The 19,831-nt window shown below is 38.7% G+C and overlaps 1 protein-coding gene across 1 annotated transcript; it reads left to right on the top strand.

Annotated features, from left to right (window-relative positions):
- Positions 1-4,172: 4,172 nt before the first annotated feature.
- On the top strand, positions 4,173-16,912 carry LOC306754525 (5-aminolevulinate synthase, non-specific, mitochondrial-like; the record flags this gene model as incomplete). Its single annotated transcript, XM_079238542.1, has 22 exons — positions 4,173-4,378; positions 5,188-5,319; positions 6,013-6,101; positions 6,472-6,538; positions 6,621-6,729; positions 7,044-7,130; positions 8,184-8,220; positions 8,332-8,441; positions 8,554-8,653; positions 9,039-9,076; positions 9,448-9,524; positions 9,909-10,020; positions 10,497-10,610; positions 13,980-14,070; positions 14,160-14,336; positions 14,671-14,890; positions 14,965-15,149; positions 15,272-15,451; positions 15,716-15,880; positions 15,966-16,234; positions 16,320-16,482; positions 16,653-16,912. The coding sequence occupies 22 exons, from the start codon at positions 4,173-4,175 to the stop codon at positions 16,811-16,813; spliced, it is 2,889 nt and encodes a 962-aa protein (XP_079094668.1). The 3' UTR covers positions 16,814-16,912.
- Positions 16,913-19,831: the final 2,919 nt, after the last annotated feature.

Here is a 19,831-nt window from a genome sequence, read left to right as displayed (position 1 = left end):
TCAGAGGTCAGATTAATATTTATTTCATGTGTTGCCTCACAGAGCAGCAGGCAGCAGTTCTTTTGAAGACCTGTAGATGCAGAGAGTTGGATGAGGTTTGACGATGATGGGGGGGGGGGGGGGGGGGGGGGGGTCTAACCAAGCAAACCCACAAAAATACAGTTGTTTTTTTTGTTTGGTTTTTTTTTTAAGGTAGACTAACCCTCAAATGAAGCACTGTGAGGTTGGGGTGCAAGGACGCGAGAGGAGGGGGAAGCACATTTTTCTCCTCTTCACATCTCCTTGTACTGCCTTCCATGTCTACGTTTTTTGGCGTAACCCTACTGTGCGCAGTTCACAAACTGACGGCCTGTTAAAACAGCCTAACCAGGTGGAGCTGAGCTATTGAAAATGTTCCCCTCTGGTGTCTCACACATCCAGGGGCCTCAGGAACATATGAGACACAGCTGTGAGACAGGCAGAAGAAAAGAGAGGGGGTGGATATAAGAAACAGCTTTTAAATAGCTCACATCGTGGAGCCCATTTAGGTTTTGGGTTTGATTGCATTTTCTTTTTAAAAAGTCTGGATCCATTTTGAAATTAGTGATCCCTTTTTTTTCTCTTAAAGTTGCATGTCTTCAAGCATTAAAACTGTCTTCTAATGATTAAAAGGAAGAATATGGTGGCAATTGCTAACCAACAGTTGTGCCTCTGTCCATGCGTTTGAGATTATTGGTTTAAAATTGCCACCATATTAATAAGTTCCATCACGTGTTAGCGTGACCTGAAAGCATTTTTCTGGCAAGGAATAGAAGATAAACTTATATGAAACACTGCACCTTGCAGGTCTCATTGTCATCACTCACTACTTACTTTTTCTGTATGAGGTATGTCCTGTCAGCTCTGTGTTTGTCTGCAACCGGATATGGCACTTGGGAACACCAGAGTTGCTTGGATCTGATTTATTGCCCTCAGCGGTCCAGCCAGACCCATCAGTTAAAGTTGGTGTTACTGACAGTCAGTGTCACCGTTTTAGTTAAGCTTTCCATAATGCCCGGCTTAGTAGCCCTTATCCATTGCAGGATGTTATCACTCAGGCACTCTGTCACTTGTGTCATCAGCCCAGAGTCTGGGCTTCACACCGAGCTGCTCTCCTCGCTCAGCCATTTATCAGCATCCATCACTGAGGTGTGTGGGCCAGATAAACCTCTAGCAAGTTTCATGTAGCTATAGGCACAGGTCCCATTAAGATTCCAGTGTATGTAGCGCAAGGCCTTGCCCCCTTTGACTTTTCTCTCATCACCCCATAAGGCTGTGCTGCTCTGTCAGTCAGAGAGGACACTAAGTAATCAGTCACTTTTTCTTTCGGGGATGCTGGTCTGAGGGGCCATTAGAGAGATGGCGGCATAGCCAGACTGGCCATAGCCAAAAGCTGATGAGAAACAGAGAAGCAGGAGAGCCTGAGGTAGAAAGTGTGTGTGTGTGTGTGTGTTTAGTGGTGGGGGGGGGGGCAGAGGAGCAGGAGGTAGATGTGCTGAACTATGTGGATTGTGAAGGGAGGGCAGCTCTGTTTTCTATTTGTGAGGATTAGGTTGACAGATCTGTATTTAGTTTCTTTGGGCCTCTAGCTGCAGCTAATCCCCCTCACCTGCAGCGGGTGACCCCCCCTTTTCACCCACCCTTTTTCTTTTCTTTGACCCTGCAGCCCCCTACTTCCCCCATGCCCCCCACCACCACCACCACCCAGCACAAACACTCATCCCGAGACAAGCACATGACTCGTTGCACTCTGTCTCCTCAGGTTAGGGCCTTGGACTCAACGCAAATCTCTTTCAGCCCCAAAGGAACAGCAGGGGTCCCAGGCTTTCTGGAAGAGAAGAAAAAGGACCCCGACAACCTGTGGTCATCCACATATTAAGATTGTTTTCAACTTAAGTGAGGGGCTCCTTGTCATCACTGAAAGATAGCAATTACACAGAAATTAAGAGCCATTACATCGGAAGCAGCCTGTCAAAGCCAGTCAGGGGAAAGAGAGACCTTCAGTAAAGCTGCACATTAGGAAATATTCAGGGTCAGGTCAGGGGCATGGACCTCTTCTCTTTAGATTCTGGCTCACACACACTCTGACCAGGCCTTCACACTGTGAAAGAAAGACCACAGTGCCTCTGCAAACACACACAGCATGCCTGCTAACAACTCTAAAAGGTGGGGACTCTGGATGACCTAATAGTTATAGAATCTCTGCATATTTCACTGTTTCAACAACAAAGCACCACGATTGCCACATGAAGCAACAAAGGCATGGAAACAGATTTTGGAAGGTTGTTGATGAAGAGTTATAAGCAAACTCATACATATGTCATATATGTATAACTTCATATTAATGTTTGGAATTTATGCCAACTCAAATTAGTCAACAAAGATGTGATACAGAAAGAGTGACATGGGTTATAATCTCTTACAAAATCCTAAAACACATGTTGGTCTGCGTTATCATGACACACCTCCTTAATTTAAACTTTATTAAAATCCCTTCCACAAAGGTAAAAGGAACAATACAACATATTCATTGTTTCACAGATTCTAACAACAGCCAATAAAAACTCTGCCATTTTCTCAAAAACTAAGCACAAATGCATCAAAGAAAGACACCTAGAAACACCTTTAGACAAGTAGCAGCAAGGTCAGAGAAAATATCTCATTTCGAAGAGGCCTTAGGGGGCGCTAATGGGGTTTTCTCTTTACAGTGTCAGCAAAGCTTAATACCTTTCACCATTGAGGTGCTAACTGGCCCACACACTTTCCTGGCTCTTGTAAATTGACAGAGCCTGTAATTATACACGGGGCCTTGAGCTTCTCAGTAACTTACTTACTAATGAGAAAATAATATACATGGTGTTTCATACACATTTTATACACACTATGGGTCTTCATAAAAGTGAAACATTTGCTAAACATTCATCTCTTGTAGTCTGAGTCATTTCATTGACTCAATATTATTATAAATGGTCTATAAATATCCAAATTTAGGCCTCTCCCGATGAGATCCCTGGATCCTTGACTAATGGAAAAGAGATCATTTGAAGAGTTCAAAATTGGCTAAAAGAACATTTATTGATTGTATCCGAATGAAATACAGGGGAACACTAATGCTCTCATTTGGTGGTGTTCTCTCACTCTCCCATCTCATCTTGGCAGGCTGGGTGGCTGTTCATCTATCAAGCTTGGGTCCAACCAGAGTCCTGGGAGTTTGACGTTCCTTTGCAGTATCTTAGCTGGTCCTAGAGTGAATAGTAAACGTACACTGTGGTTTTCTGGGGAAACATCAGGCTTATGCAGAGATGCAGTGTTTAAGGATGTGGTTCAGATATTTATCCTAGTTTTCTTATAAAGCATTCCTCTTCCCTCTTAGGAAAGCTTTTCTTTTACATAACTTTTGCCACTATAGCACGCAGCTTCACAGAAAGCTTTAATTTTGATAGATCAAGTTCAGAACAGCAGCTTAATAAGGGCCCACCGCAGAAATGATGCAAAGCTCGAACATTTTTCAAGATTGTCATCTTGAAATGATGGACACACCCTTTGGTCACATTATTTTCAGTCTTTTTTAGGAGTACCATCATTTTTATCCAGGATATATTAGGGATAATATTTTATATTATTCTGTTGGGGCAAGGTTGAAAAGCAACGTCTGACTTTCACTGGTTAAATTTCATTGAATTACTTACTATTACTTTAGTCAGATTCTAGTTCTTTCTGTGACCATTGTAAGCATACACACACACACACACATATATATATATATATATATATATATATATATATATATATATATATATATATATATATATATATATATATATATATATATAAGTGTATATACTCGTAAGTGTATAGATAGATAAGATAGATAGATAGATAGATAGATAGATAGATAGATAGATAGATAGATAGATAGATAGATAGATAGATAGATGGAGTGACAGAGAGAGAAAGAGAGATATCAATTTTTCCCGTCTTCGTGTGAAAAAAAACCACTATCGTTGCTATTACAAACACACCAGTTTATGCAATCTGTTATGTCATGCTGAAAACACGTTTTCAGAAAAGCGTACAATCCCAGAAAAAAGAAGAAAAAAAACCTGCTTTCTATAAACCGCTCAACAAAATATAGATACATACGTCATGCGTCTATGACGAACGGCAGCCGCCTTAAACGCGCGAGATTTCCTTTCGATGTTTACGCGGGATTATTCTGCAAAGTGATTGTGGGTCTGAAAGGTTACATAATGGGGTCCTACTCAGCAACACTGTTCTCTGAAATTGACAAACTTCGAGTTCAGATATTAAGCAAAGTAGAGGCCGTGCCAGTCAGCCAGCGAGCGGAGGAAATCAGTCAGTAAGTTTACCGACATCTTTCCTCCTGACGGCTACGGAGCTTAAAGTAGCACCTGTCATCGCAGCCTTTTGTCAAGCAGCAAAGTTTAAGGAAAGTGAAGTATCGCCAGCGATTTATTGACTCAAAAAAAAAAAAAAAAAAAAAAATTAAACTATCTCTGCCTTTATTGCTGGTTAGAGTTAACCATCTGACTGTAAGACCAAACACATTTTGGATTTAAGACTTTTTTCACACCACATTTCTGCCATGAAGATTACGTTTCCCAGCTTTTTTTTTTTCTCAGTGTTTAATAATAAGTTGGACAGTTTAAACCTATTTTAATAGTTTCTGCAATATCCGTAGATGTTTTCTCTGCTTGATGCATGCCAATGATTTGACCCTTCCTTTCCACGACCACGCGAAGGCTTTCCACGTGGTTTTAGGAAATGAGAAGAGCTCATTGCATCGGTTGGGGTTAAATGACTTGTTGGCGGCTGGAAGATTATCACCAATATGTAGTAATTATCTAATTAAAGACTGGTACCTGTTTGGTTAGTTAAATCCAAAGTGGTAGAAGGCTGCAGCACTAGAGATCCAAATAAAGTTTATACATTTTAACCATTAAAGGTTATATAAACTTGGCACAAAAATAAGGATTTGTGTGTGTGTGTGTGTGTGTGTGTGTGTGTGTGTGTGTATATATATATATATTATATTTGCTCCTCTTTGCAGATAGGCATGACTTTTAAGAATCATTATTTTGTGGTATGAGCAGCACAGTTAAACATGTTAGTTGTGATTGTTTCATATACAGCATAATTTTTTTACAGATTTCTTTCTCTCCACAGCAGTGAAATTTTGATCTGCATTGAAAATGTTATTCTTGCAATAGTGACCAGCCTGTCCATAAATGAAGCCCCTGTTCTGGTACTGCCCAACCGATCCAGCTGGGCCAATATCAGGTAACTGGGTTTAAATACGTTGTTTGTTTTTTTTCTCTTCACTGTGAACACTGTGGACATTTAACAGACTGTGTGGGATTCAGTGTAAGCCGCTTGGCTTTTCAAAGTTAAACACGCAGAGTTAGTTTGCGTGAAGAAGTAAATAAACATACACCTTCAATGTTTTTGTGGGAGGCCAGGCCACACAAGATGATTAGAATTCTGTTTAATTTCCTTAAAGAGGAAATAGACACTTTAGCTGTGGCTGGATTTCCATAATGGGTGCTTCAGGCAAACTATGGGAAATCCAGTTGGTTGAAAAAAGATGTAAAACTTTAAGATGTGGTTCAGAAAGACTGAAGCTACAATACCTTCCTGATGACTGATGAATTTTAAAGCAGTGGGCCAGCACTTGCAAACACATAAAGGCATAAAGAGCTTTAAAATTACAAGGATGCGCACTGTACACTCAGAACAAGGACCGTCTGCAGATCAAACCTTACTGCAGCTTTAATTACATAATGGGCCAGACCTTTCAGATCACAGATTATTTTACTGATAAATCAACACAATGAAACTCAGAGGATCCGTTTTGCAGGTAGCCCTCAGGGCACTGGAAATTTTAGCATTCTGGTGGGACTTAATTTCCAAAGCTGTAACCTACAGTCTGTGTAAATGTTTCATATCTTCACATGCTTTGTTTTCCCTATCAAGTTTTGACGGTGCTGTCGGGCTTCATATGAGTCCAGAACATTCAGTCACCATTATTCGGAGCGACTGTCCTTCATCTGCGACTAAATTTGGTGAGAACTTACCGACATCTCTTATTTGTGCCCTAAGTTTCATATTTGCCTTTCTTTTCATTTGAGTCTATAAAAAATCTTTCCAGCTACATAGGATGGCATTTGGCTTTAATTTGTATTCGGACGTATGCATAAGCAGCACAAAAGGCAGTCAAAGTCAGTGTTTGTTTTAGGTGACACATTGGCAGAGACAGAACATGTTAAAAGAAACTTTTAAGGATCAGATCACCAAATGGACAAAAGGCAGACTATATTTCTCTCCTTTCTCCTTTATTATTTTGTGATATTTGATCTTGTTCTTCCACTGATGATTATACTGAGTGTTGATGTAAAAAATAATTTTCTTTTTTTTTTCTTTCCCTGTGAAAAGCACAAATTCTCAAGATTCTCTCGGTCATTTACAGACTTGTGCAGAGCAACTCTTATGCAACCAAAAGGTCATCTGTCATTGATGCACATTTCACCCCAGTCTCCATTTTTGTCTAAAATGTTCTCTCTCCTCGACGTGTGCTTCCACAGAGATATCTATTACAACAACACAGAGCTGTTTGGTTCACAGAGAACTGTGGACAATATCGTAGATGACGTCTCCTGCATGCTGAAGGTTCCTCGCAGATCTCTGCATGTGGTAAGTATGCATATCCATGTTAATCTGAGGGATGGTTTTTGTGATCGTAAGGTTGTGTGGCAGAAACCTCAGATGATAGAACTGTGTCGTAAAATTCCTTTCGATATTACCTCAGACTCCCACACATGAAATGGGTTAGTTTAGTCTGGTATTTTAGTTTAGCTCTGCTTCATATCTCAGGAAACACCTGTGGAGTATATATGGTTCTAATGATCCGACAAACATGGAGTTCATGTTGAATTCAAAGAGCTTGTGTCTGAAAATATGCGTGTGAATAACTTTGTTCAATTGTGTGTGTGTGTGTTTATTATTAGTTGGCCACTTCCAAAGGCTTAATCTCAGGTGATCTGAGTTATTTGGAGGAGGATGGTACGAGGATTGACTGCCACTCCAGCTCTGCTGTAAGTTTCACCAACAGTTAAAACGAATCTAAAGAAGTGTTGTTCTGAAAGAAACTTTACATCATGTCTTAAGTTTATAAGCTTGAGCTAATGGATTAGGGAATACCACTGCCAATCTGTGGCAATGACACATGGACAAGCTGTTTTCTTTTTATCTAGTTTGCAGCTAAATGCCACCATGAGCAAATCATCGACAGCAAGCTCAACAAAATGTTCGGCTTATGACGTGAATTAAAATTTGATCAGGAAAATTAAAAATAAAAGACCTAATAATATGAAGACTGTGAGGAAATTACTCTAATAACTTTGCAGTTATGGAGTCAGTGTGTTTTCTCTTGTTGTGCAGGTGTCCATTGCCAGTGTAAAATGTTGACCATGAAAACAACATGATGCAAGCTGAATAAAAGCTCAATAATGTTTTTAATTATTGCATATCGATAGGGGAAATTACTTTCCATCTCTTACCGCCTGCTCCGCAGGGTCACACCTTCTATTGATATAAAATAAGACGGCATAAATGATGTATAAATGTGGAGCTTCGACATAGTACTGATGATACAACATAAACCGATGTTTTGCACAACTACTGTGTGAATACGCAGGAACTGAAGGACGATGCCGCATATGTTTCTGTCGACACCATTTGTTGTAAATGTATGTAGCAGGACTTCTATTAACCCCACGTGTCCAACATAAATCCAGCTTCAAACTCTAAAAGTAACCCAAGGAGACCTCATGGTTAACAGCATTCCTTTCAACAAAAAAGTTTTGCTTGATTTTACAATTTCCAACAAAACGTGCCAAAATCATTTTGAACAGCTTCACTTGTTCCAGTCGGCCTCCATGCCGCTTCTTTTTATATGTCTTTGCCACCTTCATCACTTTACTATGTGCTCTTCTGTTGTTTACAAAAATGTGTATCAAATGCTTTTTGCATGTTGTAGTTGAATATGTCAGAATTGCAGGAATATATGTGAAAATATCCAAAACTGAACTAACTTTATAGTTCCGTTGTTTGTTATCCATTATCCAAACTTTTTTTTTTTTTTTCAGGCTGTTTCAGTTTCATCAAACATTGTTGGCATTAGGAGTATCCTTTGTGCATGTTTTCAAAAACATCACATTCTTTTGTTGTTGCTTCACATATCTGTGGTGTATCTTGTCAAGAAATAATCCTGTGCTTTCCATGACCACATTTCAGATATTGTGTCGTCAGCTAAATTTGTTTTGATAGTTGAGAAGGATGCAACATTTCAGAGGCTGCTGGATGACGATTTCTGCTCAAAGCTTTCTCCTTGCATCATAATCACTGTGTGTCTTTTCAAACTACTGTTTTTAAGATGTTGCTGATGTTGTGTCCTCTTAGAGAGAGTATTACTGCATGCATATGTTTTTTTTTTTTGTTTTTTTTTTTATGAGTCAGGGTAAAGGTGTGCCAGATGTGAACAGCAGGTTGATGGTGAGAAAACTTTGGGATGAGCTGCAGATCCCCGTCTTCGCACTAGTGGATGCTGATCCTCATGGTACACATCATTAGCCTGAATGCAAATAGGTTTAACTCGCAAGCACACTTGCATAGTTTAACACACACATCAGCAGTCGACGACTCTTTTATCTCCACACGCCCACAGCTGGGTTGCATGTTCCACCAAGCCAACACATTAGCACCTGTCTTGTACGTCATGGTGCCTTGTGTGGCTTTTATTCCCGCTGGCGTGATCCCATTCAGGCGGGATGGCTCGCTTTCTGTCAGTCTCCATGCCTCAAACTTTTTTCCCATCACATGGCGAGACACATATGTAATGCTTTACTTTGTTCTAAGCTCTGTTACACATCTATGAGGATAATTACTCTGGCATGTCAGTGATTGCAGCGTGTCTGTGTCTATCTCTGTCTGATCTTTCTCAGGCATTGAGATTATGTGTATCTACAAGTATGGATCCGTGGTAAGTCCTTCCATGCCACTTTTTCCAGTGTTCTATATTACCCAGTGTGGCCTGTTTTGTGTCTTTCTGTTGGCAATGTGTAATTATGATACCACCTTGTTTATTTTAAGTTAAAAAAAAAAAAAAGTAAAGAAAAGGGCCAACGATGCATCTCTGAATTCCAAACAAGATACGGAGTTTATGTTGCAACATCCCCTGGATCTGGTATCCACAGTGTTTGTGCAACCAATGCTGTCTTAATTAGCTTCATTGTAAACATGTGCTGAGCGTAACCACACTGTGAAGGTGCAGTGTGGATTATCTTTGTGTTTATTGGGTACTTTGTATAAAAGCATTTGTGTGACTGGGTGTGTATGTGGGTTTTTCCACAGGCAATGTCATTTGAGGCCCACAGTCTGACTGTCCCCAGCGTTATGTGGCTAGGCCTCCTCCCCTCTGACCTGCAGAGGTTTGGACTCAAGATTTGCTACTTCCTACTTCCTCCTCCTGCCTCTAATTGGGATTATATTCTGGGGACACTTGGATTGTTTGTTTTGGTTTCTGTTGCTGTTGCCCTAGCTTTTTATTTTTTTTCTTTCTAGGAGCTGCATTTGAAGGCATATTGGGTTTTAAGTATAAAACCTCTTGGACAAACTTAGTGAAAATGGCATTTTGACATACATTTAATTGTAGTCTGCACTGTTTTTCTTCTCTGTGCTCCCTCTAAAGTGCACATAAAACTCCTTGCAGAGAAACTGCCTTTTGAAAATGCACAGAAATGTTTTCACATTCATCCATTACCAAAATGTGATTTTTTAGAAGTTCATAATGAAATCGGAATGTATTTCTTTAGGTTGAGAGTTCCCAAAGATTCCTTTGTTCCTCTCACCAAGAGAGATGAAAATAAACTCGACAGCCTGATGAAGCGGCCATACATAACCAGCCAGCCGGAGTGGCAAAAAGAGGTGAGTGAAGAAGAAAGAGACAAAAATAAAGAAGGCAAGTATCTGGGATGTACGATTATTAAGTCTGGCAATAGCACAGTGTAAGGCAGAGGGTGGGTGTAAAATATGTTTAAAGTGTGTGATTATGGCAATTTACATTGATTTTACTAAAGCACATTTACTTGGTCCAAACTGATAAAATGTGAAGGGTAAAATACAACAAATGTGGTCGACTGCTGTCTTTAAGCGCCCCAACATGGAACACTGAGTTCTTTTGAGTTTATTTGAAAATGTTGGTTTGAAGGATGTTGTCTTAAAAGGTTTGTAGATTTAACATTTTGCTTGTATGATGCAGATGAAGAATGTTTGGGTTTCTGATACTGAAGATACAAACTAACCAACGGTTGCAGAGGAGCTATTAAGCACCTGATGGTTTGAGCTCTTTTGCATAACTTCCTCTTGCATGCCTTTCACAACTGTACATTTTGCTCTTGTAGATGGAACTGATGCAGCAGAGTAAGGTCAAGGCTGAGATCCAGTCCCTCGCAGCCATAGCTCCTGACTTCCTTACCGCCATCTACCTGCCAAACAAGCTGCGCTGCGGAGGCTGGGTGTGACCACCTTGCCTCCGCTCAGTTGGACAAAAGTACACCGCAGAATTTAGTATCAAAACTACAGAAACATGCTGTTTGGTCGATATTGAATGTAGAAAATTAAGTTTAATGGTTTGTAATTTGTTCAGAGATATTTTTCATTGTTTTCCTATTTAACTGTTTCAGAAATTGCAGGATACGTCAAAATCTTTCCTGATGCTGTTGACAAGAAAAGACAGCTGTTCGATCTATATCATCATTGATGTAACAAATCCAAGTACACAGTTTTACGCAAAAAGTAATATTGGGAGTTTACAGAAAACTAAAACTGTATGTTTTATAATCCATTTACTGGTGTGTATTGAATCACTAGTCTCACTAAAGAACAAAGGTAAATAACAGTTCTGCCGCTAATGTCTGCTAATTGTCCTTGCAGACATACTAAGCCAACATAAAAAGTATGTATATTCCTTTCAAATGTATATCAGCACTAGCCAAAATAAAAAATAAAAAAAAATTAACATTTCAAATGTCAAAAATAATTCTTTGAACTTTGTTCCTTTGTATTATTTGTTATAAGATAAGATTATAGGTTTCAGAGAGTAATGCTGAGAAAAGAGTCTCTTAAGTGCCTACAGGTTGGAAAACAAACAAAAATAACTTTTTGGGGTTTTTTTTAGAGACAGAAATGAATATTGGATCATTACAAAAATAAAAACTCCATGGGTAAATAGAAAAAAAAAAAGGTATTGGCAAACTCTTGGACTTACCATTCTTGAAAGCGGGATGCCACTGCATTCAAAAAATGCAATTGTAAATGCAGAGTGTAATTGTAAAGGGATGACAGCTTGATGTTTTGGGATTAATACAATAGCCAACAAAAATATATTAACTTATTTCAGTAGATTTTTTCTGTATTGTACACGTGTAATACAAAACCTAATCACATTTTAGGTGGTTTGGCAGAATTGGTCAGAAAAAAGGACAAGAGAGTCAATCAACTTAACAAAGTTGGGGAGAATGGGGCCACCTGTTGGTGGCTTTAAAATACTCTGAACAGCATTAACAGGATGTATATAGAACAGCATAGACTTCGCAGGGATAAATTATTTGGCTGCTACCCCATTGTGAGGGGTTCAGGCATGCTCAAGTTATTTTGTGCTTCTTTTGGTGTTTTGATACATAATTTCAATATGTCCATTTTAAAAAGTGTGTCAAGTTGCAACGGTGGGCCCTTATTAAGCTGCTGTTTTGAACTTGATCTATCACAAATAAAGCTTTCTGTGAAGCTGTAAACTACAATGACAAAAATTATGGGAAAGAAAAACAAAGCTTTACCAAGAGGGATAGGAAATGTTTTTTTGTTTTGTCTTTGTTTTTAAAAGAAAACTGGAATAAATATCGGAACATGCATATTCATTTTATCTATATAGAGATACTGTGGTAAAAAGTCTGAAAAAGTATTGTATCAAAACTGCAATTCAGAAGTTACCTAGAAAAACTCGAAGAACGTAAATCTCCGCCAAGGAATTAAAAAAAGTTCCTGGGTCCAAACGGTGATCTGTATCACCACCAGACTATGACCACCACCTAAATTAAATTAATTCTTCCTTTCCATGTTCCCAACAAGTTCTGAAAATTTCATGAAAATCCGTCAATAACATATTAAGTTATCTTGAACACAAACAGACAAACAAATAAAGCCCGTAAAAACATAACCTTTTCAGCTGAGGTAATTCTGCTACCATGTAAAACTGTTAAGCATTAATATATTTTTCCATAAACGCCTCATAGGAGTAAAATTGATCATTTTCATTTAGATTATTCACTGTGTTAACATTATTAATCAAACAATTATGTAGAAAAGTGTATGTAGGGAAACTACGTGACTGCGGCAAAACTCGAAAGCGGAGACCCATCCAATATGGCGGCGACACCGGTTCACTCTCCACCGCGTTTACGTAACAACATGGCAACTTGTGCTGACGTATCGCGTCACCGCTCAACATCACGTGACTCTGCTTTCGCAACACTACACTGATATGTAACTGTAATTTCTCTAACTGAAGTTCCTTCGAGGTGAAGGAGAGCCGATATATCCAAACCTGAATCACCAGGTAGGTCAGCTTAAGAAAAAATCAGGAATACTTTTTTACGTGCCAATCGGAATATTATCTACCTATATATATATATATATATATATATATATATATATATATATATATATATATATATATATATATATATATATATATAAAAACACGTAATTATCAAATATTCCTTTTTATGACCAATCCCCAATGACACAAATGTATTACTTTAATTCTAATTTGCGTAAATTTTGTCAAAGTATGTAATTATTTATTTCTACTTTAGCAATGTTACATGTTGTCTGCATTGGACATTTACACTTTACAGTAAATTTAGAGGCTTAGATACCGTGCAAACAATAATTACCACACTGTTGTGATTCGTGGCACATAAATTAATTTGCTGTGACAAGAATCATTCTTAAGAGCCAGAAAAGGTTTTAATTGAAAACAACTGACTTTTGAGTCAGAATATGTGAATTATCATGTTCTCGATAAAAGTAACATGAAATATAAAAATGGATTAATCATTTGTTGTGCACTGCAGCTCTGTTAAGCATGCTACACTTTTAGTGCACTGTTCATTGATCATCATAAGATAAATTATCAGGTCAAGAACACTCATCTCGAAGTGGTTGCTATTTAGAAATAATGTAATTATAAATTGATAATACTGACATATAAGAAAATGATTGTATGTGCATGCAAGTAGCAGAGCCAGATAATACATTTTTCTGCATGTTTGGTAGGACCAAACAGTTGTCATAGTTAGACAAAACGGTAATTAAGAGACCCACCCCGTCAGCTTGTCAGTGACAGCTGGACCCAGAGTGAATAAATTTACTTTCTTTGGCTGTTAGCGTTATGTAATCTCTGTTTTTATTAGTCATACTATTGTACAGGTAGCCATCTTCTGCAAGGCCATGCCTCATCTGTTTTGTTGAAAGAAACAGGAACATAGACAAAGAATTGAAAATTGGTACAGATAAAGGTAAATTGGGTGTTGTGGTGGTATCTCTATCTGCATTATTTATCAATTTTCTGATATTTCCTCAACACACTGCTTATGTTATGTATCTTTATTTGCTATTTTGTAATGCTCATCAAAAGTATCTGGGGTCATGTGTCTGACCTTTAAAGAAATTGTGTCTGACTTTTACTGTTTGCTTCATTTTTTTTCCCCCACCGATTTAGGTCAAGTTTGTCTGCTATGAATGCAGTGATCCGCAGATGCCCTTTCTTGAATGTTTTCCTCCACCTGGCTGGGAGGTCATCTCTGATTAGCCATGCTCAACAGTGCCCTATGATGACAGACCTGGCCTCCCGACCTCTGGCCAGAACCCTGTCCACGTCAGCTTTTAAGTCCAAGGGCACTAAAACAAATGATGGTTAGTTTTATGCCATCAATAACGAGACATGGTTAGCAAAGAAGTGAGCTGACTTCAGTAACCTGAGATTTGACTGCTGTGCTCTGTAGATCAAAAGCATGAAATCAAGTTGCCCCCCGGTCACTCCACACCACCTGCAGGCGAGGCTGTTGGCTCCAAATGTCCTTTTCTGGCTGCAGAGATGGTGCATGAAAACAACATTTTGGTAAGAAAGGCCAGATTGGAACTGCAAGAGGATGTCCAGGAAATGCACTCATACCAGACAGGTAAGAAGAGGCTGACACCTTTATGAGTAGTTATATAAGGTGATCTAAAATCTTCTAATGACATTTAAAGTGTATTTCAACTCAACAACTTTTTTTTTTATTAAGGGGAGACTGGTGTAGATGTATCTATTGAGGATTTTGTTGAAATAAACAAGGTAAATACAGGAACTTCGAAAAATCTTCTCAAACCATCTTCCAAAGGATCTAAGCTGCTAAAACAGAATCTACCTGAAGGCAAGCTAAATCATCTTAAAGTCTCAAAACGTTTTTGAAATGATTATAAATCATTCAAACCATGATTCTGTCATTCCTTCTTTTTTCTTATTTCTCACAGCTGCCACCTTTCAGTATGACACATTTTTTGAAAAGAAGATTGAAAGCAAGAAAACGGATCACACATACAGAGTTTTTAAGACGGTGAACCGCCGAGCTGCCTCGTTTCCCATGGCAGATGACTTTTCTGAATCGCTTCAAGCAAAGAGAAGAGTGTCAGTGTGGTGCAGCAACGACTACCTTGGAATGAGTCGCCACCCCAAAGTCATCAAGGCTATCATGTCAGTCTTATACATCACTCATGCTTTTTTTTTTCTTGCAAAACTCTCATAATAGTTCTTTTTTTTCTTTTTAGTGATACTGTACAAAAGCATGGGGCTGGTGCAGGAGGAACACGAAACATCTCAGGAACGAGCAAATACCATGTGGAACTTGAATATGAGCTGGCTGACCTGCATGGCAAGGATGCAGCATTGCTTTTCACTTCCTGCTTTGTCGCTAATGACTCTACATTATTCACTCTAGCAAAAATGCTCCCAGGTACTTTGAAATTTTACATTTGTATAGATCATGTGTTTGCCCACACATCTTGTGATTCAGGCTGAAAGCAAATGATTAACATAGAAGAGCTAACATGAAGGTTATTTTGCTTTTTCTTCAAGGCTGTGAAATCTACTCGGATGCTGGTAACCATGCATCAATGATTCAGGGTATAAGAAACAGCGGGGTCAAAAAGTTTATTTTCCGTCACAATGATGTCAGCCACCTTCAAGAGCTGCTTGAGAAGTCAGATCCATCCACTCCAAAGATTGTTGCTTTTGAGACGGTGCATTCAATGGATGGTAAGTGCTCAGCCTCAGCCCTACCACACATCTTGTTTCACTGGGCATTTGAAAGTTTATTAAAAAAAAAAAAAAAAAGCATTTTTGTAAAAGAGTTGTTCTTTAAATTAGTCTACATTTTCATTAGGTAATTCTTGAATTTATTTGTCATTGCTTTATTGAAATTAAATAACAGTGCACCTGGGATCTCACAAATTTATAACTAGCTCAAATCTTTGTGATGTTTTATGCCAGAGATTCTGATGAATATTGTATTTTTTCCAGGTGCTGTGTGTCCTCTTGAAGAAATGTGTGATGTTGCCCACAAGTTTGGCGCCATTACCTTTGTGGATGAAGTGCACGCTGTGGGTCTTTATGGTCCCAGAGGAGGAGGGATTGGAGACAGAGATAGGGTCATGAACAAAATGGATATCATCTCTGGTACGCTTGGTAAGGGAAAGCCTCTTTAATGAAGGCGAATGCTTAGAAACGGACTTGTCTCTTAAACATTACTTATCATGGTTGTCATTTCCAGGCAAGGCCTTTGGCTGTGTCGGTGGCTACATCGCCAGCACAAACGCTTTGGTGGACACAGTGCGCTCATATGCTGCAGGCTTCATCTTCACCACTTCCCTGCCCCCCATGCTGCTGGCTGGGGCGAAGGAATCCATTAGGATCCTGAAGAGTGAAGAGGGCCGGATACTTAGGAGGAAACATCAGCGGAGTGTCAAGCTGCTACGACAGTTGCTGATGGACTGTGGACTTCCAGTGGTTCGCTGCCCGAGCCACATCATCCCCGTTCGAGTATGAAAACTAATAATTGAAATAGAAAAGTTTTCCTTGCTATCAGAACCCCTTCCAATAAATGTCCTTTTTTTTTGTTTGGCAGGTGGTGGATGCACTGAAGAACACTGAGATCTGTGACATCATGATGTCTCGTTATAACATATACGTTCAGGCCATCAACTACCCCACTGTAGCTAAAGGAGAAGAGCTACTGCGCATTGCCCCATCTCCTCATCACACTCCCCAGATGATGTACCACTTTGTTGGTATGTCATTGTTGTATTTAAAGATTATTTAGAAGAACAAATATCAGATCATTATAAAAGTATGAAAATACTTACATTAATGAGCTAATTAATATATAAATATACTGACTATAGACTGTTATAGAGCTTAAACATCATAAAGCTTAATTTCCAACCCTCTGTTTCTCCAGATCGGCTGGTAAAGACATGGAAGGAGGTGGGATTGGTGCTAAGGCTGCACTCCTCAGCAGAGTGCAACTTCTGCCAGCAACCTCTTCACTTTGAGCTCATGACTGACAGAGAGAAGTCTTATTTCAAGGACCTCAGTCACCCAATATCAGCAGCGGCCTGATGCGTAAAAACACTAGATGTACTTATTTATTCTTTTTAATTTATTTAAATTAAATGCATCCCTGCAGGCCAAGTGTTTGTACACGATAGAAGACTGTTCTAATGTCATTCAAAGATTTTTTTTTCTTATAAATTTATTGTTTCTTGTGTGTAAAATGTGAATTCTGATTGAGCGATGATCCAGGACTTAATGCATCGCAGTAAATATTAAATGTTAAGTAATTACTTCATAAAGATCCTGTATGCTGTTATGTGTGGCAAAGATTATGTATCATGTTAGCTAAACACTATTTTAAAATGTTGAAGATCGATAGATGTTTGCACAGTATGCATCAAAATACTCTACTGATGGTCATTAAAAGATCAAATAATCACAAATTTCATTAAGTTAAATATTCTGTATGTATACAATGGGTTTGGATCTCAGCAGTGGGGAGAATGCTTGTTCTACATGTGCCTGTGTAGGTTTTCTATATATGCCAACATGTCACTCACTTTCTGTTGGATTTGGCTCACATTATAGGATAAGGATTCGCACTACTTTGAATTAATAGGTTAGAAGAAAATAAAAATTAAATGCAACTTTGGCCTTATTGATGAGTAAAGTATTGATTTATGAGCTTGACTTAAAGCTTGCAGATGCACCTGCAGGTTTAACAGAGCTTCATGGCACCGGTTGTCCCGGTGGAGAGGAGAGGGATGTTACAACTCTGAAATATAAACATCACTGCATGGAGGTTTCAATCTGAGGGAAATCAATAAGCTGGACAAAAAGCCACACAGCTGATTTATGAGGAACTGAGAAACTAAGTTCAGTTTTTTGCAACAGACTGTACTTTCAGGAATAATTTGTCTTGGTAATTAATACAGTAACATAGATCATTACTTTATAGGTTTCAAGAGATTTTTCTACCATCATTCATTTGCAGCTGCTGCTTTCAAATTGGCTTTACTTCACACTTGAGTGCAAAATTTTCTTCTGGATCCATGTGAAGAGACACACTTGACATGGTAAATTCTTGGTGGTGGTGGTGGTGGTGGTGGTGGTGGGAGTTGTTGCACTGAGTTAATATAATTGTCCGTATAAAATTAATTTCCTGCAAACCTTCTTGATACTGTGAACCACAGCTTCACCCAGTGTTCGGGGTGATAAAACCCCATTTTTATTCTTGTTGTTCAGGCCCGTACCTACAGCCTCCCATCTTTGTAGACTGCAGTCACTTTGGTTGGCTAGTTATACCAGACATGCTAGGTCTTATCTGATCTCAACAAGCTTAGTTTGGTTTCTTATCACGCAATAATATGCTCCCTGTATTAATCAGTTTCCCTTCATGTTCTTTGGTACAGTTTGATTTTTGTAAAATCCTTCTTTATTAGGAAGGAAAACACGACACACCGTATTTGTGGCAAATCAGAAATGTGTACCTATCTTCAAAGAAAGACTGAGCAGTATCCTCAATGTGGTATTAGCTTTCTTCCTTTACTATCATCACAACTACGTCTTCTAGCTCGTTGTTCCACACAGAATGCTCAAGATCTTAGACTTCCTTCATTTTTAGAGCATCTAAAAAATAGATTTCTGGCTAGATCAGATCATTTAATTAGCACAGATTATCATACATTTGAATATATTTATCATCTTATTTGTTTGATTTGATTTGTTGTACATTCAGACTGAATGAGTTGAAATCTCACACTCTCAAAGGCAGTAAACACAATCCCACATGACCACATGCAACCATGTCTGTGAGTCCAGGACTTTTTCTTTTTTTATTATTATTTTATGACAGACAATGTGTTTTCCACACATAACCTAGCCTGTATATAAACCATTTCTTTACAGAGTGCTCCCAGCAGAGTGATTATATCTCACATTGGTCATAACATGTCCATGGAATGTGGCATTACTGACTCTTTCCTAAATGTAGTCTGTTACACGTGTGTGGCTCCTGACTAACGCAGCGTTGCATAGCTGCTCTTCAGTCATAGAGTTTGCAATAAAATTAACAATAAATTTTGTCCTCCATTATATCTTCCAGAATGTTACATCAGATTCTTCAGCTTGTTTTCCCTATTAAATATATGCATGTTTCTGACTGATTTTTCAAAGACTCGTGTTGAAGATGCATCAAATAGTCTTCTTTCTTGTAAACAGCTTTAAGGTAGATTTGTGGTCATCTGGCATTTCATTCATAAAATGCATATCAAGGCAAACGAGGTCAGGCCACATGGAGGCGCCCTGGACCTCCTGTTTTCAGCTGAGAGGCTGTGACATCAGGCGCCTCCTCCCCATGCGGATGACTCATAACTAGTGCAGCAGCATTTTTCAGAAACCACTAGAGGGTATCAGGATATTGTGTTTCTCATCTAGATAACGTGGAGGATCACTTTGGTATTATCAAAATTCTGCAAACACTCTTTCCTGCTGTAGCTCATATTACAGTGGCCTATTGCAGATGTGGAAGATTAGGTTTCTTTTTTTTTTTTTTTTTAAACATTTTAAATAGACTGAGAAATAAGACTCATCTGCCACTGAGGCAGCAGCCCCGTCATTTATCTATATTTTCTTACACAGTTGTGATAATGTTTTAATTTATATCCTCACTGCTTTAGTTTATTACCATGCTTACTTAAAATGAGTTTAATATATGCCTATCACTCCCACATGCTGGGAAACATCAATGAAGCGGATCTTCTCCTCCCATCTGTCTCAACTCAATTCATCCCACGGTACATCTGCACATGACAGGAGTCTGTCTGTTTATCCACCGCGTATGCATGAAACCCCTTAAAGCAGTACTTGACCTGAAAAACCTGGAATTTTGTAAAAGCAAAGATGTTTCATCTTTTTCGTCTATCTTGTCGTTAAATTTGAGACATGTTCAACAGATGGTCACACGCGAGAGGTCTGTCTGATTAGACGGTTTTTATTGAAACCCTGGTTTCAATAAAACCGTTTTTATTAAACCAGTTTTATTTTGTTTTTTTTTTACTCTGGAAAATCTAATAAAGCTCACAA

Source organism: Telmatherina bonti (assembly GCF_933228915.1).
Source record: "Telmatherina bonti genome assembly, chromosome: 4".
In the NCBI taxonomy this organism is placed as follows: domain Eukaryota; kingdom Metazoa; phylum Chordata; class Actinopteri; order Atheriniformes; family Telmatherinidae; genus Telmatherina; species Telmatherina bonti.
Note: the sequence above shows the minus strand (reverse complement) of the source record. Positions and strands in the feature narration are given on the sequence as shown.